At 53.1% G+C, this 24,696-nt stretch overlaps 7 protein-coding genes across 7 annotated transcripts; 4 read left to right on the top strand and 3 right to left on the bottom strand.

Moving 5' to 3' along the window:
• Window positions 1–8: 8 nt before the first annotated feature.
• J4E87_003012 (uncharacterized protein) lies at window positions 9–1,474 on the top strand (the record flags this gene model as incomplete). Its single annotated transcript, XM_049374645.1, has 2 exons — window positions 9–88; window positions 145–1,474. 2 exons carry the CDS (start codon window positions 9–11, stop codon window positions 1,472–1,474), a joined length of 1,410 nt encoding a protein of 469 aa, XP_049235636.1.
• A 3,309-nt stretch (window positions 1,475–4,783) lies between these two features.
• On the bottom strand, window positions 4,784–7,342 carry J4E87_003011 (uncharacterized protein; the record flags this gene model as incomplete). The annotated part of the gene is made up of 4 exons (XM_049374644.1): window positions 4,784–5,421; window positions 5,478–6,047; window positions 6,096–6,557; window positions 6,625–7,342. The coding sequence occupies 4 exons, from the start codon at window positions 7,340–7,342 to the stop codon at window positions 4,784–4,786; spliced, it is 2,388 nt and encodes a 795-aa protein (XP_049235635.1).
• A 900-nt stretch (window positions 7,343–8,242) lies between these two features.
• J4E87_003010 (uncharacterized protein) lies at window positions 8,243–9,983 on the bottom strand (the record flags this gene model as incomplete). The annotated part of the gene is made up of 4 exons (XM_049374643.1): window positions 8,243–8,515; window positions 8,564–9,574; window positions 9,625–9,699; window positions 9,759–9,983. 4 exons carry the CDS (start codon window positions 9,981–9,983, stop codon window positions 8,243–8,245), a joined length of 1,584 nt encoding a protein of 527 aa, XP_049235634.1.
• Window positions 9,984–10,857: 874 nt separating this feature from the next.
• J4E87_003009 (uncharacterized protein) lies at window positions 10,858–12,601 on the top strand (the record flags this gene model as incomplete). The annotated part of the gene is made up of 3 exons (XM_049374642.1): window positions 10,858–10,863; window positions 11,124–12,021; window positions 12,078–12,601. The coding sequence occupies 3 exons, from the start codon at window positions 10,858–10,860 to the stop codon at window positions 12,599–12,601; spliced, it is 1,428 nt and encodes a 475-aa protein (XP_049235633.1).
• A 1,011-nt stretch (window positions 12,602–13,612) lies between these two features.
• On the top strand, window positions 13,613–17,980 carry J4E87_003008 (uncharacterized protein; the record flags this gene model as incomplete). The annotated part of the gene is made up of 7 exons (XM_049374641.1): window positions 13,613–13,970; window positions 14,674–14,979; window positions 15,041–15,621; window positions 15,908–16,383; window positions 16,842–16,851; window positions 16,907–17,671; window positions 17,744–17,980. The coding sequence occupies 7 exons, from the start codon at window positions 13,613–13,615 to the stop codon at window positions 17,978–17,980; spliced, it is 2,733 nt and encodes a 910-aa protein (XP_049235632.1).
• Window positions 17,981–18,488: 508 nt separating this feature from the next.
• J4E87_003007 (uncharacterized protein) lies at window positions 18,489–21,619 on the top strand (the record flags this gene model as incomplete). Its single annotated transcript, XM_049374640.1, has 3 exons — window positions 18,489–18,740; window positions 18,788–20,262; window positions 20,311–21,619. The coding sequence occupies 3 exons, from the start codon at window positions 18,489–18,491 to the stop codon at window positions 21,617–21,619; spliced, it is 3,036 nt and encodes a 1,011-aa protein (XP_049235631.1).
• Window positions 21,620–22,410: 791 nt separating this feature from the next.
• J4E87_003006 (uncharacterized protein) lies at window positions 22,411–23,449 on the bottom strand (the record flags this gene model as incomplete). Its single annotated transcript, XM_049374639.1, has 3 exons — window positions 22,411–22,455; window positions 22,516–23,195; window positions 23,251–23,449. 3 exons carry the CDS (start codon window positions 23,447–23,449, stop codon window positions 22,411–22,413), a joined length of 924 nt encoding a protein of 307 aa, XP_049235630.1.
• Window positions 23,450–24,696: the final 1,247 nt, after the last annotated feature.

Raw genomic sequence — 24,696 nt, 5'->3', positions numbered from 1 at the left:
AATTGGACATGAAGGATGAGGAGAAGAATTCGTCTTTAGTAGATGATGACATTTTGACATGGGCGCAAACGCGCTGGTCTAGGAGCGCGTACGTAAATTGTCCTATGTTGGATGAACTTTCGAGTGGGAAGCTAATCTTCACAGTCATGATATACTAATCAGCTGCTTATTGGACTGTGGTTGTCTACGCAGTGCATCTGACTATATATCCCGCGCAAGAAAAGCCTTTCCGGAAGATCCGGTCTTCAAGGACTACGAGAAGTCTTTGTGGAACCATTTGCGGACTTACTTCGAGCATCAAGGGGAGTCTGCTGAGAACGTCGATGTACAAGACTATCCAGACAAGGGCTTCGTCCGCCGCGAACAGTATCCTTGGAACCATCATGAGCCGGACCGCTTCTCTGCAGAGTGCCTCGACTTCCTTAATGAGGAGCTTGCGGATATAGCACCAAAACTGGAGGTCAGAGTCTCTGAGTTGCCTATTCTCAGTACTACTTCGACAACTGACGGAACGAACCCGGGAACAAACTATACGAAGCAACTGGGCTTATTTGCTAAAGACGAAATAACACCTGGCGAGACCATTTTGGAGGAAAAGTCTTTACTTACCGCTATATCAAGGCTTCATGAGTCGTATTGCGATGCTTGCGTTATACCACTTTCGAATGGAGACGATACAGTGATATCCTGCGAAGAATGTGAAGAAGTATTCTTCTGCAGCGAAGAGTGCCACGACCTAGCTCAAGACCAGTATCATCCAGCGCTATGTGGTGTCAGCGTCGACCAGGGCAAGGTACCCGCACGTGAGGCGGCAGACTATCTCTATACCCTTCTCCTTGTCCGCGCACTAGCGTTAGCGGAGACCCTGGATCTCCATCCTTTGGAGTTGAAGGAAGTGCGATACATTTGGGGTGACTATCATGGCAAAGATCTCGAGACCGTGTGGCAAGCGGATGCTTCGGGTCGCCTGAGCGATGCTTTTGCACACGTACCGCAAACGCTTCCCTTCTCGTTCAAGAGCAACATACTCATGCCGTTGCATGTTCTAGAAAAGATGGACATCAACATTTTCACCCAAAGTCACCGCTATGATACCTGGGTCTTCAACACTCTGTATGCGAAGTTCCGCGGAACAGCGTCTGCGCAGCAGGGGCTCGACGGAAGGCCTGAGATTAGCGCTGTTCATCCTATGTGGTGTCTCGCGAATCATAGCTGTGATCCTAATGTCGCCTGGGAATGGCGTGGGTCGATGCGCTTTTGGACCCGCGAAGAGTTGGTTGATTGGAAGGGTAGAGACCCGAACAAGGGGCCTGGTCTCAAGAGAGATGAAGAGGTGTTTGGCCACTACTGCGACGTACGTCTGCCGGTAAAGGATAGACGGGAATGGGCTTCTGGAGCACTTGGCGGAGATTGTATGTGCGCTAGATGCGTCTGGGAAGAGGCGGAAGAACGGAGGCACAGTGCTTCGCAATAAGAAGCCGCCATGCAGTGTCGAAACTGGTGGAGACCAGATATACTGTACGGTCGACATGTGAAACCGGCGGCTTCGCATTATAGTATATTTGCAGGCCGGCCAGGTGGGCTTTTGTCGCAAGTCAAACGCCAGACAAACGAGCGCAGGATCGATGCAGCACAGAGTTGTAAGTTGTGGAGATCTGGTACAACGCTCGTATACGAATATGGCAGCAACTCGAGATATCGGCAATCGCGCCATGCGGGACTCATCTGCCGGCCAATCCCAGTATTCGTGGGGGCCGCTGTTCTAAGCACACCCGGCAGGACACATGATGCAGCGGCAAGAATCAGGCCATAACCCAACGCCATGGTGACACCATCACATCTCCGTCATGGTGCATCTCGGGGGCCCTGCATCATGGCGCACTTCGTGGGAGAGCTCCACCGTTTACGAGTAACCATAGTCGCCATGCGCTTGTCTCGCCCCTTGGGTTTTGCGAGCCTATCACAATCGGGTTCATGTGCCTTCACGGCATGACGGCATTACGAGATATTCAGACAAGCGTCATACCTGGGCATTCAGCCGAAATGTTTGTGTTGCATTATTTCGGCACTCTTCCTTGTCTTCCATCACTCGGTTGCCTTCTTACACCACACGATCGGTGTGCTCCCTGTACTGGCCTCATTTTTCCAGCGTCTAGTTCCTACTTTTGGGTCATCCACACCAATATCTTACGCGGCTTTTAAGCCAAATCCCCAAGATGGCGCACCTTGCCATGCTGTCGGGTTTCCATCCTTGGCATACACCACGATGCGTGCGTCCTTCCACAACCTTCTGACATCGAGCAACTCAAGACACGCGCTACTGTGAAGCTGACACGAAGTCAAACCCACCTCCGTGGGTCTTGCTTTTACGGATAGATTCCCGCGGCCCGCTGGCGTCATCATCTGCCGCCGACCCCTGGCAATCGAGCTTCACTGGATGGGCGGAGCCGCATCACGTGGAACCTAGGGACTGTGATTACTTTGACGGTGTAGTGATTCCAAATAGCTCAGCTTACTGCAAGAATATGGCGCTACATGAAATCAGGCTTCCTTGGATAGGCAGGAGGGTCATGAATCCCTGTTACCGAGCCACTGAAGGATTTGCGGTTACGAGCATCCGTACAGATACTGTCTGCGACTACTACCACCGGTATCATAGCACCCACCATAATGATCGCTGTTAGTATCTCATGTTGCACCGCCTATGCATTGCTCTTAACAATGTGCGGCGGATGAATATAACCTTGACGTTCAACAGGGCTCTGGGTCGACATTGTGTCCTATATCGTAGGCAGTATTTGTGTTCATTGTACTAGGAACCGTTCCACATACTTAACTACAGTATGGCGACGGCAATAATGAAGATTTTGCCACGTCAGCGTCATGATCACCATCTAGAAGGCAATCATCGCTCGGCATGTCCAAGACAGCACTTTTCAGTGCCGAATGCTCAACGGCAGCGGTTAGCACACACAATGTGATGCTGTGCTCATAATCTCATTGATCAATTACTGTAACCAAGAGTTGATGGAAAATACACTGCGAAGGGGCTCTGCGTGAGATGTCGATTTTGGTGAGTGGGGCTGCTCTTACCTAGGTACCAAATACTGTATGTACTCTGCTAGTGATGACATTCAGATTCATGCTAAGGTGACGTGACTGATCAGCAATGTAAGATTCAGACGACAAGTCATTCAACGCATAGCTTGAAAACTTGAAGAGCCGTCACGTTGCGGTCACTTCTCTTGAAGTGTTGAGATGCCGCATATCTGAGCCCAAACATGATCAGCTCTCAACCCTAATACAAGAACAATAGAACAGCCACCCCCAAATATAACACGACCGGATAAAATGCCTGCTAATGCCCTTTGCAATGTGTATAAATTTTGCTGCAACTTAATCTCGTGGATGTGCAGGTCAAAATAGACCACGTAGAGACAAACGTGAGTGAACGCCGCAGAACAACCATCTCCGATCCGCGCACAAGAGATCTCTGAGTCCCATAGCACACCCAGACGCTCGAATTGCATCAAAGGCCCATGCCCCCCGTCAGACTCACATCTGCGTCCCAACACCCTCATTTGGCCTATCACACCCTTTCGCGGGAGCTCAGATCAGTTCCCACGATCCAGCCCCAATAATCGTGACAAGCGGAAAATGTCATGACCTTACTAGCGGGACGCGATAGGCGGTAGTATGCTTATACTGACAGGGTTCCATACACCCCCTACGCAGAATCCGGATGGCAAGGCAGTACGCAGTGCCCATCTCCGTCTCTCGCTCCCCGCCACAGCACTCAACAAATACACGTATGATATCACGTCATGTATCTAATGAATAGCTCTTTCTCTTTCCGGCACGATGCACTGCAGACCAGCGCCCCGCTCCATACTTCTTTCACACCCATCCGGTGGCGGAGCTGCAGCATCGAAGGCACGCTGCGATCGAGCGGAGGGCACCAGATCAACTTGCATTATCCAAGAAAGGGCGAAATATGTGGCTATTGGATGGAGATGATATGACCGAGTCCCAACGGTCCAGGTGCATCTGCACACCTCAATAGGCATTCTAGCAACGAGCCAGGTCTGATTTGCACTCGCTGAAGCGCCAGCCCATTAAGGGCTCACGGACCATTCATGCTTACTAGACCACGGAGCTCTACTGGGCGTTGAATAGTTGATGCACATCGTCGACTTGGTACAACGTGCATGCTGTACAAATTCGTGCCGCTACTCAGCACCCACACTTGCTTCTTCACTGAGACGCCGCCAGTCAATGAATTCGACAGGCGTCACCCCCAACGCTCTCTAGAAGTATTGATTACACACCCAACACTAGCTGATGCGCCATGCCTTACTACATTACCCATGAGGCTGTCTTCGCTTAGTCGACTGATGGGATTAAGGCACTCCGTTTTATACTATCAGCAGCCCGTGTCAGTCTGGAGTGTGGCATGCTATCCCCGACCAATCTACCCAACCCACAGCGAATGACCCAATTTCTTACTTCTAAGCTATGTGTACGGCATTCCCGATTGCAATGACGAAGCATCACATCATGACCCACATCATCAAGCCGGCGTATTGAAAACACACTCTACCATCACTGCAACAATGTCACCGATATCAAACTCGAGCACACATTCCTCGTAGAGTATGATTCTATTCCCTAGACTCGAGATGTCCCGTCAAGCTACAATGTAGAAGAGTGTCTATAAGGTATCACATCATACATGATATAAAGCTCATGGAGAGACATACGTGCAGCGAGCAACAGTGGCCAATCACTCCGAGTTGGTAATCCACTCCCACCAGCCGAGCTGAGGCAGCCCAGTCTCAATGCCGCACGCCCTAACGACAGCCACGACGACAGCACCCAACACGCTCATGCCGCCTAGCACCTTCACGAGAACGAAGCTCTGTCGCCTTAATTCGTCGCCGAAATTGCACAGGCCAAGCGGATCTCGCGAGTCCAGCCCAACAGCTTTGGCATAGCGTTGACTGACCTTAACAGTCTTCTTCTCGTCGCTGTTGCGTCTGACTACCGCCCATTCAGCTCTCGGTAACTCGCCAGGCGATGCGACGATCGTGCCCTTCGATACCTCTTCGCCGACGCGCTCGAGCAGCCATTTAGCCCTGTCGTTGCTCTGGAGTTCCTCGAATCGTTCTCTTTCGTTTCGTCGGCTGCGCTGCAGATCTGTTGCCCATCTTGCTATCCGTACTTCGTTGAGGCGCTGCTCGCCTTGCGCAGTGTTGTTGTATCTTGCCAGTGAAAAGTTGCCAAGGGGCTCGAGAGACTCGGAGTTGGCTAGGGAGGGAGAGGAGGCGAGGAGAGGGGATTGTAGGTTCGATGGGTAGAATGGTGATCCTGATCCGGGTACCAGGACACCTGATGGCGATGCAGCGGAGAATACTGAGGATGCTGCGGATGCTGATAAAGAGGTTAGCTTGCACAATGTGGCAGGGAGATGATCTTACAATTCAGGTGGGCTCCGTTCAGTCCGACTGAAGCCGTTGTCGGACTACGTGGTTGAGCTAGACTCTGTAGCATTACAGAGTCGCCTGGTAGCTTAATCCTGCGCCGCCATGCCAAGAACTTCTTCGCTGCTGAATACCGAAGCCACGCAATGGAGTCAGGATCGAATACCTGGTTGACTAGTGGAGCGAGTTCAGAGGGAAGAAGAGGCTGCACGTAGTCGGGCGACATGAGCAAGGACGCATCCATGTTATCGTGGTCGGGACCAGACGTCGAGGAGACGGCGTAAGGATAGGTTGGTGTAGTGAAGGGGTATTCAGCTGCCTCACTTGGCGCTCCTGATCCCGAAGTCCTAGCGACCGGAAGGCCCTGTACGGCGAGTAAGGCATCGTCCATAGCCTTTCCGAAGAAGAAGGGTCTAAGAGCAGTGGTTTGCAGCCGTGCGAGTATGGACGTCTTTAGGGCTACCACTTCTTGCGCCGAAAGTGTGTCTGATTTGGCAATTACAGGCACGACGTTGGTAAAGTGCGATAGCCTTTGCATGTACTCAACATCTTTCGTGATGTCTCGATCTGGGTGAAGTCAGTAAGAATGAAAGTACGAACGATGGTTTGGCTTACTTGGTGGGAGCAAGTATATGACGACGTCAACTAGGACGCCCCCACTACCACTGACGACCCCAAGCACATCATTGTCTTCTAGCGTTGTTACTGATGAGGTCTGGTATAACAGCGACTCGACATAGTCTATCACCATGCTTATATCCTTCTCCGCAGAGCCTTGTGAGTACCCAGGCGTGTCTACGAAACATATGTTTCTCTCCAAGACAGTATCCATACTGCTCTTTCTTCTTCGCAGAATGCCGCTCTCTTCGGTATCAGTCCACCAATGAGGGTAAGGCTTCGTGCTCGCATGTATCTCAGTCACCCGGGTTGTGACCGCATGCTCGGCTTTCTTTGTGCGGAATTTCGACTTCGTTGGGCGTGAAGGCGCGCTCGGCTGGGAGGGCGATAGAGGATCTACGTGTACGATGTCTTCGCAGGCCTGAACGATGGACCGAATGAGGGACGATTTGCCGACACCTTCGTAGTACTTGTCAGTATAGCGCTTTCTACCGAGATGATATCGCATGTTTCGACTACAACGCACCTGTCTCGCCCGCCACCATAACTCTCAGCTTTCCCATAGCCTTGCCTCTGGTTGTGAAAGGCCTCCTGGTTGGCATCTGCATCTCAGGCATGACCAGCTGTGGAAAGCTCGCCATGTCCGGCTGCACCTCTACCTGCTCTTCCTCCTCTCCACTCGAAACAACGGCCTGGCTCGCAGCATCATCCATGGCAAACTCCTCATCGGACAGCTTGAGCGACGTTATCGAAGCGGACCTCGGTGTACTCCCCATAGCGGACGTGGGGAGTGGGGAAGGAACGTCGACGCTGGCGGCGGGAAGTTTAAAGTGTGTAATCGAGTCATTTTTCGTGTAGTTTCTCCTCAGTTTCCGTACCGAAGTTATCCTGGATCTGTCTGGCGGTGTGGCTGAATCTGTCGAAGAGCTATGCGACTCGGATCTTGAACTCTTTGCCCCATGATGCTGCGTCTTACTAGCCTTTTCTGGATCTGTACCTTCTGGGCCGAAAGCAGCCTCCAAAGTATCGGCAAGACTCTGGACTCCGAATGTACTATCCTGCTGCTTTGCTGCAGCAGTCGCGCTGTGAGGAGGAACCATGGTGTGCTCCAAATCCCCGACGCGCTTCATGACGAAGGTAGTGGGGACATTGCTCGAAGGGGCGGTAGGATGATCGACGCTTGATTTACGAGATCGCGGCCGAACAGTAGCAGGCAGGGCGTCGCCGCCCGGTAGCGGTCGCATCTTTGCAGAGCTCCTGGGGCATATGTTGCAGAGTAGGTGAGTACAGCGGGTTGAAAGCGAGAGACTTGGTCAGCTTCAGTAGATACCGAGTGGTGATGTGATGCACGTCGCGCGACGGCCCCGCTTAGCCCCGCGCGATCTACTGCGACCTTAGCCTCGTGATAATGCGCCAGCGTTAATTAAGTGGAGTGTGAGGAAGAGCAGTAGCTGGATTATCAGGGTCTCAGGGTACGAGTCTTTCGTATGCACGAAACGCAGGCTGGCGCGGCTTGAAGCTTATGGGCTGTTGCTGATGCAGGTGATTGCGCGTCTTCGAATCAACGGTCAGCGCAGCACTAGGCACATCTTGCGTCGCACTAGACCTATCAGGTGACGTTATCAGCAATCACCAGACAACCTCACTCTAGTACATCTACACCGTGTTGGAGCGTATATCATTTATTGTATTCGTACCAGATCATCTCACGATTTGACTGCCCTTCCCCGTCCGATCCTGTTGTCGCCGAAGCTATGCTGTACACCCATTACACCAGATGCTATGACATCCCTAGCCCGTACCCAGGAACCCCCAGATAGCCTTCCCTAAACATTACTTGACGAAGAATGCGACCGCGAAGAAGGGAATATGTTCGAAAACGGCTGAACGGATATACACGGATACAGAAAGGAAACATGCAGAAACGAAACCACTCGCTATGCAAGGGCTCAGAGCCCTAAGACGAACGCGTACGCCCAGACTTTTCCTCGAAATGAAATGACTTTTATACAAGCGCTGAAAGGGGGTCGGTACAGTACATGGCTAAAGCCGTCAGTCGTGAGGCCATCGAGTCAAACCGACTCAACAAGAGATAGAAGAAGAATGGCAAAAGGAACGAGGGAGTAAGCAGCGCGTGAAGCCTCCTATGATTCCTGAGGAGCAGCACCGCCGCGACCGCCACGCATGGGTCCACCGCGTCCCCGAGGTTGGAAGTTGCCACGGGGTGCTTGACCACCCATACCGCCACGGCCGCCGCGAGGAGCACCGCCACGAGGGAATCCTCCTCCCCTGTTGAACTGGCCGGGGTTCTGGCGGCGTTCCTCGACCTTGATCTCAATGCCGTTGATCGTGTGGGGGTTGGCTGCGACGGCAGCTTGGAAGCCAGCGGGTGTCTTGAAGTCGACGAAAGCACAGTTCTGCAGGGTGTTAGTTGAGGTACCATGTGGTGAAGCACATTTACTTACCTTGCCACGGCTGATGTCAAGGTACTCGATCTCGCCGTACTTGGTCAGGGCAGTCTTCAGAGCAGCGTCGTCGACCTGGCTGTAGACGTTCTTGATGTAAGCGCGCTTCTGGTCAGGGTCGGCGGCGGGTCCTGCGTTCTGTGCGCGGGACTGCTCCTTCTTGTGTCCAGTGGCTGTTTGCCAGCCAGCAGCCTCGCCCTGGCTTGTCGCGGGGGATTGGTCACGAGCAGGTGCTGAGGTCTGGCTGGGTGCAGCAGCAGCGGCTTGAGCAGGAGCGGCGGCAGCGGCCTTGGGCTGCGAAGGAGCTTGCTGAGCGGCGGGGGCGTTGACGACGGGAGTAGCGACCTTGTGTGCAGAGGCGGCGAGGCTGGCCCAAGTTCGGGGAGCGGCAGGCTTGGGGGGACCAGAGGGCATGGCAACGGGGGCAGCCTTTTGGGCGGAGGCCGGGGCGGCAGCGGCAGGCTTCTCGGGCTCGGCGGTCTCCTCAGCGGCGGGGGTTGGCTCTGCGGCCTTCTCCTCGACAGCAGCAGGTGCCTCCTCAGCAGCGGGCTGCTCAATCTCCTCTGGAACCTGTTGAGCCGGGGCAGCAGGCGCGACCTCCTCGACAGACGGCTCCTCTTGCGCGGCCTGGTGTAGCTTGTTGTCCACCTTGTTCAGGTCCTCCTCGCTGGTCGCGATCTCGTCGCTCTGGTTGAGGTCGGCATTCTCGGGGACGGCAGCGGTGGGAGCGGGCTCCGTGACACCGTTGGGGGGCGCGGCCTGCTCTTGCTGGTCCTCGTCCTCCTCGGGCTCGTCGGCAAGGTAGCGGAAGATGTCGTTGAGGACGAAGTAGCCGTTGGTCTGCTCGGCGAGGACAAAGGTCTGCACGAAGCGCTTGTGGGGCTGGCCTTGGTTGGAGATCTCGCCGATGACTTGGATGACGATGTTGGCATCGGAGCCCTGCGAGTCGACGTTGGTAACGCGGACCTTGGTGTCCTTGAACTCAAGCTCCTTGATGCGCTCGTTGATGGCCTAGACACGAGTCAGCATGCATCGACTGCAATTGAGCGTGCTTCACGTACCTTCTGGCCTAGGCAGACGTTGACCTTGTCCTCCTCGACACCGGAAACATACTGGGAGCGCTTGTTGTAGAAAAGCTGCAAATTGGGTCAGTCGCGTGGTCACCAAGAAAAGCCTTCCCGCAGTTGCGACTTACGTAGAGTCGGTCCGGGCTCTTGCTCAGGGTGGTGTAGTACTGCTCGACAAAGTACCAGCCGACCTCGTCCTTGGGGATCTCTGAGGCGGCGGCTTGCTGTGCGGGCTGGCTGGGCGTGGGCTGCTGCGAGGGTGTGAAGTTGGAGGCGCCGGTGGAGTAGCTGTTCTCGTACTGCTGCGGCGCGTAGTTGCCGTTGACGGGGCCGGATGACTCGGTGGATGCCATTTTCAATGTGCGGGTGACGGCGAGGTTGTGCGGCGGGATGGAGGGCGAATTGCGTCGAGTTTGCGCGGAGTGTGGTGGGGGATGAGATACGCGAAGCAGAGGACAGGCGCCTAGATGCTAAGACAGCAAGTCGACGTTAGCATAGTAAAAAGCTATCCTCGGGCTAGTTGCGCGTACCGGGCCGTGTGCACTGAAATGGGATGGAATCCGGTGGAGATGCAGGAATAGGCGGGCGATGAGATGGCGATGCGCGGGTGTAGATGGCCGAATATATTATGCGAAGCTCCCTAGCAGATGATCGGGATGGATTCAGGGTAGTCGGGGCTTGGGCGTGGGTTGGTCGTTGTGCGCGTTCAAGCAAGAGTGCTAGTGAGGACCACACTGATTCGGAAGGCAAAATGCGAAGGAACCAAGTCTGTGCGTCGTTGCCCGATCAAGCGAACCTGTCCTGCACCTCCAGATTTCACCTCCATCGCTGCCTCGACCCAACGACTCTCGACAGACTTCACCACGAGAAGTGGCTTACTCGCTATCTTGCTATATTCACACTCGTCCATCAACAATTGCAGTCACTCGCAAGATATACGTCATCGATGCCCTGCGCATCTTGTCAGGGCGCCAACGCATGGAAGCGATTGCTGATTAGAGCGCAGAAGGATGATCCACACGTACCCATCGTGAGAATTCATGTTTGGGTGGCCGCATGCACATATAGGATGCATCTTCAGTATGATTGTCCCATGTCGGACGCGGGTCGGAGATGCCATCATCTCCGACATCTCCTACGCGTCTCCGCTGCGCGCGCAAGAGCGAGATCCTTTCAACACCGAATTCGCCAGCAAATCTCTTCGAAACACCGAATTGACCGTCGGGAATGTGGGTCACTAACCCCCTTCCCGCAGCTGCCTTCGCTGTTGTGGTAATGCGAATGTTGTGAGATATCTCGCCATTGGCTCGGCACGTCGGTCTGCGTCAAAGGCGAGGCCGAGCGCGAACAGGCGTGCAGGCCTACATGCAAACCTACCCCAATAATAGCTTGATATCGAATGTGCGGATCACACGGATTCCATGGTAAGGAGCGAAGCACCGTTACGCCTCTCAATGTCAACCTCAATGATTGACTACTTAATCATGGCCTAGCCCAGCTCTCATCTTACCAACTCCTTCACGCTCAACTTCCAACCCCTAGTGCTACCGTCTACTACCATGTCGCAGACTACAAGCTCAGTGGCATCTTTGCACGAGGAGAAGCCACGACTTCCCCAATCCGATGTCGAACAACCGCCAGCACCAGTCGATGAAAAGCAACCCGATACGACCGCACCTACAGCGGCTGTGAGCCCATTCCATCCCAGTCAATTCCCTGATGGTGGAAGAGACGCCTATCTTTGTCTCCTCGGAGGCTTCTGCTGTCTCTTCTGCTCATTCGGATGGCTAAACTGCGTCGGAGTGTTCCAAAGTTACTACCAGCGGAATCAACTCAGCGCGTACTCGCCGTCTACCGTCGCCTGGATCGCTTCGCTCGAGATCTTCGTCATGTTTGCGCCTGGACCTATCGTCGGTTTTCTGTACGACAACTACGGCCCCAAGTACATATTACTGTTCGGTACCTTGTTCCACGTGCTTGGTCTAATGATGACTAGCCTATGCACTGAGTACTGGCAATTTATCCTCGCCCAAGGAATCTGCAGCCCTCTAGGTCTGAACTGTATCTTCCAGGCAGGAACCAGCACCATCCCTACATGGTTCCTGAAGAAGAGAGGCCTGGCATACGGAGTCATGGCAGCTGGCAGTGGACTAGGCGGCATCATCTTTCCCATCATGGCAACGCACCTCATCCCCGAAATCGGTTATGGTTGGACAATGAGAACATTTGGCTTCCTCATCCTCGGCATGATGACTATCGCTTTCCTCACTGTCAAATCTCGCCTACCGCCACAGCCCAGAACCTTCGAGTTCAAGGTGTTTGTGGAGCCTTTTGGGGACATTCGCTTCGTCTTACTGACGATTGCGTCATTTTTGTTCTTCATGGGACTGTGTAAGTTACCGCCCTGTACGAGCTGCCGACAAGACGCGTACTAATACCAGAGTTAGTTATACCCATCAACTTCATCGAGGTTCAAGCGATGGCCGCTGGAATGTCGACTACCTTGGCTGGATATCTTCTAGCTATTCTCAACGCCGCTAGTATCTTCGGTCGCATCATTCCCGGTGCCCTCGCGGACAAGGTTGGCAAGTTCAATATGCAGTCACTCTGGTGCCTCGTAGCTGGCATTCTGGTCCTTGCCCTGGCTATCCCCGCATCAGGTAACGCGGCATTCATTACATTCGCCGGCCTCTACGGATTCGCTTCCGGTGCTTTCGTGTCACTGTTGCCTGCCCAGATCGCTTATATTTCCAAGGTCGAACAGATTGGGATCCGTGTTGGTGTTGTCTTCGCCTGCATCTCAATCGCGGGTTTGATCGGTAATCCAATTGCAGGAGCTATCGTCGTCCAAAACAATGGAAAGTACTGGGGGCTGAACGTCTTCTCTGGTGTCATGATGATGGCGGGAGCAGGCATGTATATACTGACGAGGATGTATATTGCAGGATGGAAGGTGCTTGCACTAGTTTAGTTGCATGCGTAGTCAGAATCAAGCTTTGCCCACACTACGGGATGACGGATGTGCTTCATTACGAATGCGTAGTTATCTTGAAGAATACTTTAAGTAAAAATATAGACGATCTTGGATATTGTTACGTGTAAAGATTCAACAGCTCGTAAGCAGCAATGTGCGATACGACTCTTTGTTATGCCCTCGTGCCTTTCGAAACTCACTTCGTGTTCCACGTGTATGCGTGAGAAATCCTTAACTCCGAACTGAGTCCGTGGGTTGAGTGCACAGACCGTCGATTCATGACAACACCCAGCAGTTGTCGCAGCTTCCTACACTCTGTCACTACGTATTATTAACCATGTCGACGCGTCCAATGTTCTGGGCAAACGTTGATCATCAGCCTACCCATACTGAAGCGTGGTCTGAGCGTCTAGTCTGAGGAAGCACGGGCTGTTCGTTGTACGAAGGTTTGTACGACTCGCACATGGCCTCGTACATCAGCTTTCATGACCTTCCGCCGTTGTACGCACTGCGCGCTACTCACTCTAATCTGTATTCGCTTAAAAACGCCCATCGACCTTGAGACTCATTCCTTCGTACCTAAGTAGTCGTACAAACAAGTGCCACCAAACAAGCAAAAGACGAAGCCAAGGGTGTTGTACGACTGCATAGGCCTATCGCATACAGATTACTGAGCAGCCTATCATGCCCAAGCAGCGCCAAACCTGTACGCGGTGCTCTCAGAGACGGCAGAAATGCGATCGAAAGGCACCTTGTACAAGATGCGTGCAGAACAATGAAGGTCATCTTTGCACGACCAAATGGGTGAACGGATACAACCCAAATGTTCATCGCAAATATCCCCGGAAGCTTTCGACAGCCGGTTCAAGCGACACATCTACATCTGGCCCGTCTCCCGATGCAAATGCTCAGGTCGCGCTACCCCCAATCCATCCACAAACGGCAGGGTCTCAATCGGGTCGGAACGAGCCGCATGAGGAAGCAGTCTGGCGAACCGGTTTACCCGACATGACGATTAGCGCTATATTGGAAGAGAAAGATGCAGAAGCCAATCAAAGCCGTTTCGACAAGAGCTTCTCTTACGCCCGGTCGAAACGATCGCCACGAGATGGACCGAATGGGTCGACATCTATTGCGAGCTGCTACTCGGCTGCAGCGAGGATAGTGGAGACACAGTACCTGCAGTCGATTCTGCCGCCGAGAGAAAAGTTAATGCTTATTGTGGAGTACTACGAACAGTACATGATGTACTGGCACGGCGGCATCTACCATGGGCCAAGCTTTCGAAAGAAGCTGCTTCAAGCGTATGGTCAGTCGTGTGAGCTTGCTCTGCAAGACCTTGACTGGACATGGGTAGCCCTCTTGTGTAAGTTTACCTCCATTTCGAATGATTCAGGCCTACCTTACTCGATATGCCATCAATGCGAAGGTTACGGTGACCAGACTCAATCTTCTCGGTCGATACTAAAGTTACTAATTCCAATCTTGTAGTCGCAATTCTTTCATCCAGTATCATCGGCTCTTCAGAAATAGCTTCGACGTCCTGGGGCTTCTCGGTTGACGACAAAGTTCAGCTGGCACGCGTATGGGGCGGAGCATCGATCTCATGCCTGAACCTTGGGAATTATACATCGCAATACAGTATTCACTCGGTACAGACTATTCATATCATGCACGCGTATGAACATCTAGCTGGCTCAAGTAATCAATGGATCGCTCTCCGTAGCGTGGGGGTAGTCATTGCGAAAGGGCTTGGTTTGCACAAGTAGGTGGCATGGATTCCTGAGATACGGACTCTACTAACTGATCAAGCAGACTTGGGCCCCATCCAGACGACGATAGGATAACTGAACTGGACGCAAGACAGAAAGAAGCATTTATCGAGCGTGAAATTGGCCGCAGGGTCTGGTATGGGACTGTATGTCAGGAGTGGTACGTCTACAGCGCGGTTCAGGCGATTCATGAACAATTAACTCATCTATTCTTTAGGCTGTGTTGTACTTCATCCGCCTCTTACACGTTGACACTCCAATGGCGGCATTTCACGAGCACAAGGCCACGCGAATTAGACGAAGAAACCATGACGCCCGTCGCCGACACAGAAATTCCAACAATCGTAGGTGTCGCCAAGTGGACCTTTGACTGCGCTGCGTTACTTCTCGACGTTCACAACGCTATGGTGGAACTCGAGGACAAAGACGACGCTATCAAATATGCCACAATCCTCAGATTTGATGGCGAAATGCGTACTTTGTGTACGGAGAAGCTGCCAAAATATCTTCTTCCTCGGGTACCGCACGATCCCAGTTGGCCACAATGGGTCGTTTGGGCGAAGCGGCTGCACCACGCATCGACGCATCATAAGATCATTATGAGTAAGTATTCACCATCATAGATTGTGCAAAGATCTATACTAATTCTGCCACGTATCATCAGTCCATCAAAACTTCTTGAGCAAGAGCTTCAAGGACGTCCGCTACACATACAGCCGGTGGGCTTGTATGAGCGCAGCGCAGAGTCTCATCAGCTTGTACACCACTCGAGATGCGCAAGAGCCGCAGTGGTGGGTTGAACAAGCTTTCATCATCACCGCAGGTATTTGCCTCATTCTGGAGCTCTTTCATCGTGCTGAAGCAGACGCGGAGGCACAAGAGTGCCATCTGCATGTCACGCGAGCCATCAGGTGCTTGCAACTGTTTCACACGTCAAGTGTTGCAGTGCACGGCGTGCGTCTGCTCATGTCGCTTATGGCAGAGTATGAGAAGCTCAGAGATGGATCAAGCCAAAGGTCCACACTATCAGTGGACACAGCAACCACCCAAACCTGTCCCTATATTCCCGGCAACACGGCAGGTATTCCCATGCCGGACACTGACCGTGCGACTCAACAGCTGCCTCTAGATTCTGAGGTTCAACCAACATTCGCCGATCCGACCACGTGGAATTTCGATATCGACAGTCTGGGCTTCGAAGATCTGATGGACTATCTGCCCTCAGAAGGCTTGTTGAACAATAATGTCCTCAATGCCAGCATGTTGTCTGGTACTGGATGGCCGATGTGGTAGCTCTTTCCCCATTCATTAACAATCGATCTCACCGATCGCGCTGGTTCCTTCTGTCACGACAAGCAAGTGGTCTGACACCGAGGTGGCTCCTCCCTTGTCGTATCTTTTCAGAGCTCTGTTTAGTCTCCCCGAGTAGCCAACCTGACAACTGTATGCTCACGCATGATCGATTGCGTAGACACCACCTGATAAGGCAAGCTTATGACAGCTCATTACAAACACGCGCTAACAGGTGCAGTCACTCAGCGACGGCAGTATGTCTCAGGACCCTGAACTCGACAAGATGCTTGTGCTCGACGCACTGAGCAGCGGCCTCAACATATCCATGACAGAGCTCCTCAGCATCCTCGGTCGACAAGCCCCGATCTCAAACCTTCTTCTCGGACCCGTCATCAGACCACAGCAAATCCCCATGACGGCGGCATCTCATCCCGAACCGAGCACGCTTCTACAACAGAAGGCGCCGGCGGCGACGGGGGGACAGCACCTGTTGAAGGAGTTCCACATTGTATACTGGACCGCTTTGGGTCTCGTCACCCTCATCGCTATAGCGGCTATCTGGACGAAAGCTCACATGGCGGCGCAAAAGGGTCGGAAGTCGTTCGAGGCCAAGAAACCTATGTCGGACGTTGAGAAATGGCACATGCGGCGTCAGAAGGCCCGCGATGAGGCGTCCATGGCGCTGGGGCAGGTGGATGATCAAGCTCCGGGTACGTGAATGCGTGGCTAAAAACAGAAACGCGGAAATGGTTTCGCGATGCGGGAGGGCTCCACTGGGAGCTTCTGCGCTTCTTATTTTGTATTTGTATTTGTTCGTGGAGGATGGCAACCGCGTATGGCAGATTTTAGCGTATCAAGCGAGGCAAGAGAATCGAGTGCATGTATAATACCGGATCACTGGATAATCCCCTCTAATCACAACTGCTCATTGTCTCACAATCTTCGTTTCTGTTGCTGCCGCTTCATCAGAGTCGCGCATCCAGTCAAACCTCGGCAACTCGTTGTACCCCACACCCGTAGACGCGTCGATCTCCCGGCATGCATATGGTGCATGTACTACTCTCGTTGTTTACTGCAATGCTTCAACTTGTAATGTGTAAGGATACGTCGCTAAATTGGAATTGACGTTCCATGTGTTGATCTGCAACGATGAAGGCCATCCACATCGACAGATTCGTCTCTGTAAGCCACCTATCTAAGTATCTACATCATCTTCCCTAACCATGACAATCTACAGAACGTGACAGACCTCAAACCTTCCACCATCACAAATCTATTCTCAAAATCGTCGCAAGATATTCACATCAAAATCACCCACGCAGCCGTAACACACGTCGACCTCCTCTACGCCCAAGGCCTGCACCAAAACAACCGCAGACACGTCCAACCGCCCTTCATCCTAGGCACAGAATACGCCGGCATAATAACCCATAGCCCCCCTTCCTCTTCCTTCCCGCCCGGCACCCGCGTCTTCGGCGGCGGCCTAGGCGCCTACGCAGAGCAAATATGCGTCTCTGAACCCTCCATCCGCCGCGTCCCCTCGCAATGGACGAACGCTGAAGCCTGCGCCGTTGGCGCGAGCGGTGCTGTAAGTTACGGTGCTTTGATCTCAGTTGCGCAACTCAAAGCCGGAGAAACTGTTCTCGTGCTCGGTGCGAGTGGCGGGTTGGGTGTCATGGCTGTGCAGATTGCCAAGGCGGTTGGGGCGAGGGTTATTGCTGTTGTGGGGAGTGAGGAAAAGGCTGAGGTTGTGAAGAGTGTTGGGGCGGATGAGGTTGTTTATTATGGACAGGAGGGGTGGGAAGCAAGGGTTCGGGCGTTGGGGAATGGTGGGGAGGGGGTCGATGTCGTGTATGATGGGATTGGGGCCGTGGAAAGTGGCATTAGGTGTTTGAGGTATCGGGGGAGGTTGGTCGTTGTTGGGTTTGCGGCAAGAGGGGGAAAGATGGAGAACCTGAAGGTTAATAAGATTCTACTCAAGGGAGTTGCGGTGTTTGGTTATGTAAGTATGCCTTTCCTGGTCGTCCTGCACTTGGGATTTGGCGTGTTCGTTTCGTGTGCTGACTCACGATAGCGGTTTGGAGAAGATGGGAGAAGAGATCCGCAACGGACTCAAGATGTGTGGGACGGGTTCATGAAGTTGGTTGAGGATGGTAAGATTCGGCCTGTCATATACAAGGAGGATTACTGGGGGTTGGAGGCGGTTAGTAGAGCGCTGGAGGATGTGAGGGAGCGGAAAGCTTGGGGAAGGGCTGTGATAAGGGTATGCGAAGTAGAAGAGGATAAGACGGAGCAGAAGGCAAGGTTATGATATTGAGATATAGATGTTGCTACTCAAGATGTCGACTTGACGCGATCCTCTGTGGGCAGTAGGTCGCGATCTCCTATTTGATGGTGTGTCTCGTGATGGGCGTGTAAAGCATGTAAATTTGCAGCTTTCATCCAGAGACCATCGTAATTATACTGAATCTGTATTGCTTTAGAGGTGAACTCCACGCGTTGGTCATGCTTCACCCTGGAGGCGTGGCGTCGAGGCCATCAAAGGCGCACGGACCCTCGCGGCGCGCCGGCTTAGCGCGGTTTCTTTGGATGGGCCTTGTTCGACGTTCCCATGTTTAAAACATAACCCGTCAACTTCGACGCTCGCCGTCTGCTCTTACTTTCCTCCTTTTCCCTCTCCGACTGCGCGCCGCCCGTCCAAAACTAATCAGCGGATAGCATCACCCTCACGTCCGCTTGATTGCCGCGGTCACACCCCCGAGCTTCGCGACAGCTCTTAACAAGGACACGCTCCTCTATCACCACACGCATCGATAATCATGGCGTCCTACGGCAGCGACCCCGAAGAGGAAGAAGAAGACTTCAACCCCGCGCCTGAAATCGACGAGGATGACGTCGCGCCAACGACCAAGGCCTCGCGCAGGCCCGTAGACGAGGACGAAGAGGACGAAGTCGATGCGCCAAACAGGACAGGCAATGACGACGAAGATGAAGAGGGCGGCGGCATAGATCTCGACGATGACGATGACGAGGAAGATGACGAAGAAGATGAGGACGACGAGGATGTTGTCGTGGGTCTCATCATTCATTCGCGCTGTCTAAATACTGACCATCCTAGGCCCGACCTGCCAAGCGAAGAAAGAAGGCCAAGCGCAACATGTTCATTGATGTTGAAGCCGAAGTCGACGAGGATGAGGAAGAGGAGGAGGAGGGCGACGACGAGGGTGTTGATGAAGTCCACCCCGATGATCTCCTTGAGCCCACGGGCGCCGATCTCGACGACCGCCACCACCGCGAACTTGACATGCGCCGCGAAGTCAATGCACAAAAGGACGTTGAGGAGCTCGCCAAGGAGTTCGACGAGAAGTACAGGCGGCGTGAGATGCAGAGCACTCGCCGCGGTGGAGCCGGTGCCGTTCCCCTGGCCCTGCCCACAGTTGACGATCCGTCCATCTGGGGTTGCAAGTGCCGTCCTGGAAAAGAGCGCGAGATCATAATGTCTATTCAGAAGCGTATCGACGAGAAGATGCGCACAGGTCAGCCAGTCCAGGTCTACTCGGCCTTTGAGCGAGGCCCTACTGGACCCCAGTCTGGTTTCCTCTACGTTGAGGCCGACTCGAAGCAGGCTGTGGTGGAGTTGATCGAGGGCATACAGAACGTCTTCATGGGCTCTGGTCAGTTCTCGATTCCTCCAAAAGAGCGTCCAGATCTGCTCCGTAAGAAGAAGCGTGCGCCGTTGGAGGTTGGCAAATTCGTGCGCATGCTGCGTCCCCCCACATACAAAGGCGATCTCGCAAAGGTCGTTGAGGTCTCGACTAACGGTCTTGACTGTGTCGTACAACTTGTGCCACGTCTAGACTACGGTCTGAACGAGGACATCAACTCCGCCGCCGACAACAAGCGCAAGCGCGGCTTCTTCGGTCGACAGGTCGAGCGTCCACCTGCGAAGCTTTTCAACGAAGCCGAAGCGAAGAAGCGACACATGAAGCATCTCAGCATGACAGGATCTGGCAACCAAAGGGCATACACATACAAGGGCGAGGATTACCAGAACGGCTTCCTGATCAAGGAAGTCAAGGTCAACTGGGTCAGCACTGAAAAGGTCAACCCCAAGATGGAGGAATTGCAGTTCTTCGCAATCCAAAACGCGGATGGTACCGAGACCATGGATCTTTTGGCTGTCCAGGCCGCGCAGAAGGCCGCAGACTCTGGCTCCGCCTTCGCTGCAGGAGACAACGTCGAGATTTACACCGGTGAACAGAAGGGTATCCGCGGTACAACTGTCACTGTCATAGGCGACATCCTGACACTCCGTGTCAGCGAAGGCGATCTTCGCGGAAGAAGAATCGACGCACCCGTCAAGACGCTACGTAAACTGTTCCGCGACGGTGATCACGTCAAGGTCATCGGTGGCAGCAAGTATGTCGACGAAGTTGGTCTAGTCACCAGAATCAAGGATGATAAGATCACCTTGCTTTGCGACTCCACTCAGCAGGAAATCACGGTCTTTAGTAAAGACCTGAAGCGCGCTGCTGATTCGGCAAACGTCGGTGCTGACTCCAACTTTGACCTCTACGACTTTGTACAGATTGAGTAAGTTATCTCCTTCCGATGACCTGACAACGGACTAACATTCTACAGTGCCTCAACCATCGGTTGCGTCGTTCGTGTCGATCGCGAAGTCCTACGAATTGTCGATCAACAAGGCGATGTCCGCACACTCCTCCATACACAGGTCTCGCAAATCGTGGGAAGGAACAAACATGCTGTAGCGACCGACCGCGACGGATCCGAAATCCGACACGAGGACGACGTCAAGGAGTATGGAGGCGAAGGCCGTCAAGGCAAGGTTCTATACATCCACAGAGGCACACTTTTCGTACGGAATCGCGAGCTCGTCGAGAACCAGGGCATATTCGTGGTTCGAAGCAACAACGTTGTTACCATGGCAGCAAAGAGTGGTCGCGCTCAAGCACAGGGCCCAGATCTTAGTGGCATCAACCCTGCCCTGAATGCAGGCCCGAACGGCAACGCGACTGCTATGCCTCCACCCCGTGCCACTTTTGGCCGTGACAAGCTCATTGGCAAAACGGTTGTCATCCGAAAGGGTGCCTACAAGGGCCTGTTGGGCATTGTCAAAGATACCATGAACGACGAAGCCCGTATCGAGTTACACACAAAGAACAAGCAAGTCTCCGTGAAGAAGGAGCTCCTGACTATCAAAGATCCCATCACTGGCGCCAGTGTCGAGATGGGAGGCAAGTTCCCAAACCGCTCACGTGGAGGCTTCTCTGGTGGTCAGACAAGCTACGGCGGTGCAGCTGGCGGACGTACACCTGGCTGGGGCAACTCTGGTGGTGGTGGCCGTACGCCTGGCTGGGGAGGCGGCGGTGGTGGTCGCACACCCGGTTGGGGAGGTGGTGCCGCTGCTGGAGGTCGAACGCCTGGTTGGGGTGGAGATGGCGGACGCACTGCGTATGGCGGAGGAGACGGATCACGGACTGCTTATGGAGGCGGCGATGGCTCCCGAACTGCATATGGCGGCGCAACTGCATACGGAGGCGCCACATCATATGGCGGAGCGACAGCCTACGGCGGCAATGATGGAAACCGTACCCAGTACGGTGGCTTCAACTCTGGCGGCCGCACACCTGGTTGGGGTGGATCATCCGGAAACACCGCTTCAAAGTCTGGTGGTCTCTCTGCTCCTACGCCTGGTGCTTACAACGCCCCAACACCTGGCGCTTACGCTGCTCCTACTCCAGGTGGCTACGGTGCTTACTCTGCGCCTACGCCTGGTGGCCCACCCATGGATGCTCCTACTCCTGGCAACTACGCTGCGCCTACACCTGGTGACACGTCGCGTGGTGGATATGGTATTGCGGCGCCCACACCTGGCGGTTGGGATGCTGCGACGCCGGCACCTAGTGGCGATCCCGGCTACGATTAGGAACGTAGACGGTAGTCTGCAGTGTAAGATAGGCAGCTGTAGTATGGGTTTGCGCGAGACTGCCCAGCGAGTGGGATCTGCGCATGGCAGAGCACAGTGGGATCTTTTGGATTTGTTCATTGCATTGCTGGAGTTGGCAAAACAGGATAGCTTAAAGTCAGATTACAATTTTAACATCTTCTTCCTTGCATGCGTCGATACCGTCTTCTTGACTTCTCGTGCAATGAAACGCGCGTCCAATAATCTAGACTAAAATGTTCACATCTTATTCAAGGAAGAGACCGAGCAAGTGCATGATAGTTTAGATCAGGGTTGAAATGACTTTTAGTAAGATCATGACGCAACACAACCTTCTAGATTGTTAAGTCTAGCTAAGTGTTCATTTTCCCCCGGGGTGACTCTGTTTCACTCTTGCTGCAGGGTTCATCGCGGCCGTCCGTCATTCAATCACTACACGCTGCATTGAACAAAGCAATATCAATAACATCTTTGATAATGCTTATACAAATATCGTTCGATCGATCAAAGAAAGGACACTTAGCAAATGCGCAGAAATCGCCGAGAGGGAAGAATTTGCAGCAGAAAATGTTACATTGCTGTAATGATGAGTCTTATCTAAATCATGATCTAGTAGACTAAGAAAAAGGAAAGCTGGTATCATCCCACCACTCTCTGTGTAAATGCGAAATAATCAAAGACGAAATGAAATCTGAGTTGTCCACAACTCGCTACAACACTACTCACTCCGCAACCATGCAACAAAATCTTCTAACAAGAAAGGAATATTACATTTAGTACTTGCGTACACGCCTCTGGATAGGAGTACCAACGGTGACCTGAGCAACGAATTAGTATATGTGATCTGACAAAAGCATGGTAGGGAGGGAAGAGCATACCTTAGCATCAAGAAGGCCCAGATCAGCATTGATCTCAACGTTGGAACGAGGCGTAGAGTTCTGAGCAGGAGGCATCGAAGTGTTACCAGCAGCAGCACCAATCTCCAAGATGTTCTCTCCACCAAGGGTGTTCTGGATGAAGCGGGAGTTGAACTTGACAATCTTCTTGATAGCGTTGAAGTCCTCAACAGAGACGGGAAGAGGGTCCTTGACAATGAGGAAAGTAACGCCCTCAGCGCAAGGAGGGGTGGTAAGCGAACCGCTGTACGTCTGGATATCAGAGGTCTTGAGCGTCTCAACAACGTCGGTGAAGTCGATGCCGGAAGAGATGATGGTCTTGGTGCCCGGTGTGGCGATGTCGGCGAGCGAGGAGGACAGCGATTGGATCATGGATGCGGAGTCGCCGGAGGAGATCTCGAACATGAGTGCGATGACGGCGAGTTGACTTTCGTCGTCGACACCCTGGTGCACCATGTGGATCTCCAAGGGGAAGTATTCGTCGTTGATGTGGTGCTCCGAGGGGGTGTGCATGTGGAATTGGACGAGGCGGAAGTTGGTGCCCGCGTAGCTGGTTGTGCCGTTGACGACGACTTCGATGGTCGTTCCGAGGTTCTCGAAGATTACTTCCGCGTCGGGGATGTCGAGGACGGGGCGGCCTGAGGCGGCGGTGATGGTGGCATCTGGTGAGGGTATTAGTAGAAGATCTTTGGGCAATTGAGAACTAGAGAGACATACCAATGTTGATTGGAGACTGGTTCATGCCAGACTTGCATGCTTCGTTCTCAGGAGCAAGCGAAGCCCAGTTGAAGGGTCCGTTCATGGGTCCATAACCAAAGGTGTTAACCTCAACGGTGTCTGCGCGCTTGAACTTGGAGAGGCCGTGAAGGCAGGTCGCGGACGCGGTCGACGCAAGGAGGAGTGCGGAGAAAAGCATGATGAGCGATGTACTGGACTGGACTGTAAAGAGTGAAGGGTGCTGTAAAAAGAACACTGAAGGAATGTGAAAGGCTGCTGCTGATGTTTCCAAAACACACTGCGGGACGGGTCGTTCTTAAGCAAAAAGACAAGATCGTGTATGCCTCAGTACAAGAGATTAAACAAGAGTACGCGCAAGATGCCTTGGTAACGGATGCTGATGTCGACCGTGCAACACGAACGAATGTGGAGTATAAGAGCAAGACAGGATCAACCTAGTCGTATTACAAGAAAGGCAAGAGAAGGACAAGACCCGAATAAGCCCGAACACCTGGAGGCTGAGCCAAAGAGAAAGTAGGTACAAGGAGGAGTTCGGCGGCAAAAACGGACCGTATTAGAACGAACGAGATGGAAGAACGGAAAAGGCGGCTAGAATGTCAACTAGAAGGCTTGAGATGCAGAGCTAAGCACAAGATATACCTACAATCCATGAGCAATGCTGTACAAAAACGCTCCTCGCTCAAACTCGTTCCGGCCGGTCGCATGTCTCTACCTTGCAACGAAAATCCTCCGCAAACTAGACGCGCAGGCCAAGAAGACCAAGTCATACGTCAAGAGACCTCCAGAACGCCGTTTCTTGGCCAGTGTATACAAGACATGCGAGGAAGGAGCGGGAAATTTCCATTACAGGTAGGTGCCAAGTCGAGTATGTGGTTAAGGAGTCGCCCAGAACGATATTGAGGGGCTAAACAGGGGTCAAGACTTGTGACATTTGCTTGGTATGCTGAGACGATGACAGCCGTCCTGCCTGTCGGAAGCGAGCAAGGTCCTTGTTGGACCCTATGCTGACGGGTAAGTTGGACGTGCTCTGAGATGACAGATAGCAAAGCCACGAGATCTGTGCCAAAAAGAAGGTTCATCGGTACAGTGCCGAATGATGCTGATGCACCGTTGTCCCAATTGCGCAAGAAACCCTGAAATAATTAGTCGACATAACCACCTACTCCAATCCTTCGTCCAAGAACTTTCTCCACATTCTCGCGCGCCAAGTCCAAGAATCGTGTGATTTCTCCAAAATAACCCCAAGCACTGCAAAGCAAGGCAGCCGAAAAGCCGTCGACCTGGCTTCGCCACATGATGGTACTGAGTAGCAAATTACCCCGAAGGAGCTGAAACGCTTGACAGAAAGCGCGCTTTCTGGACACGTCGCTTGGCGAAGCCCTCCAGGCATATTCGAGGCTCTGCTTTACGACGTGCGACAGGGAT

Source organism: Alternaria ethzedia (genome assembly GCF_023757985.1).
Source record: "Alternaria ethzedia strain BMP 0044 chromosome Unknown scaffold_5, whole genome shotgun sequence".
In the NCBI taxonomy this organism is placed as follows: domain Eukaryota; kingdom Fungi; phylum Ascomycota; class Dothideomycetes; order Pleosporales; family Pleosporaceae; genus Alternaria; species Alternaria ethzedia.
This window is presented reverse-complemented; position numbering and strand designations above follow the sequence as displayed.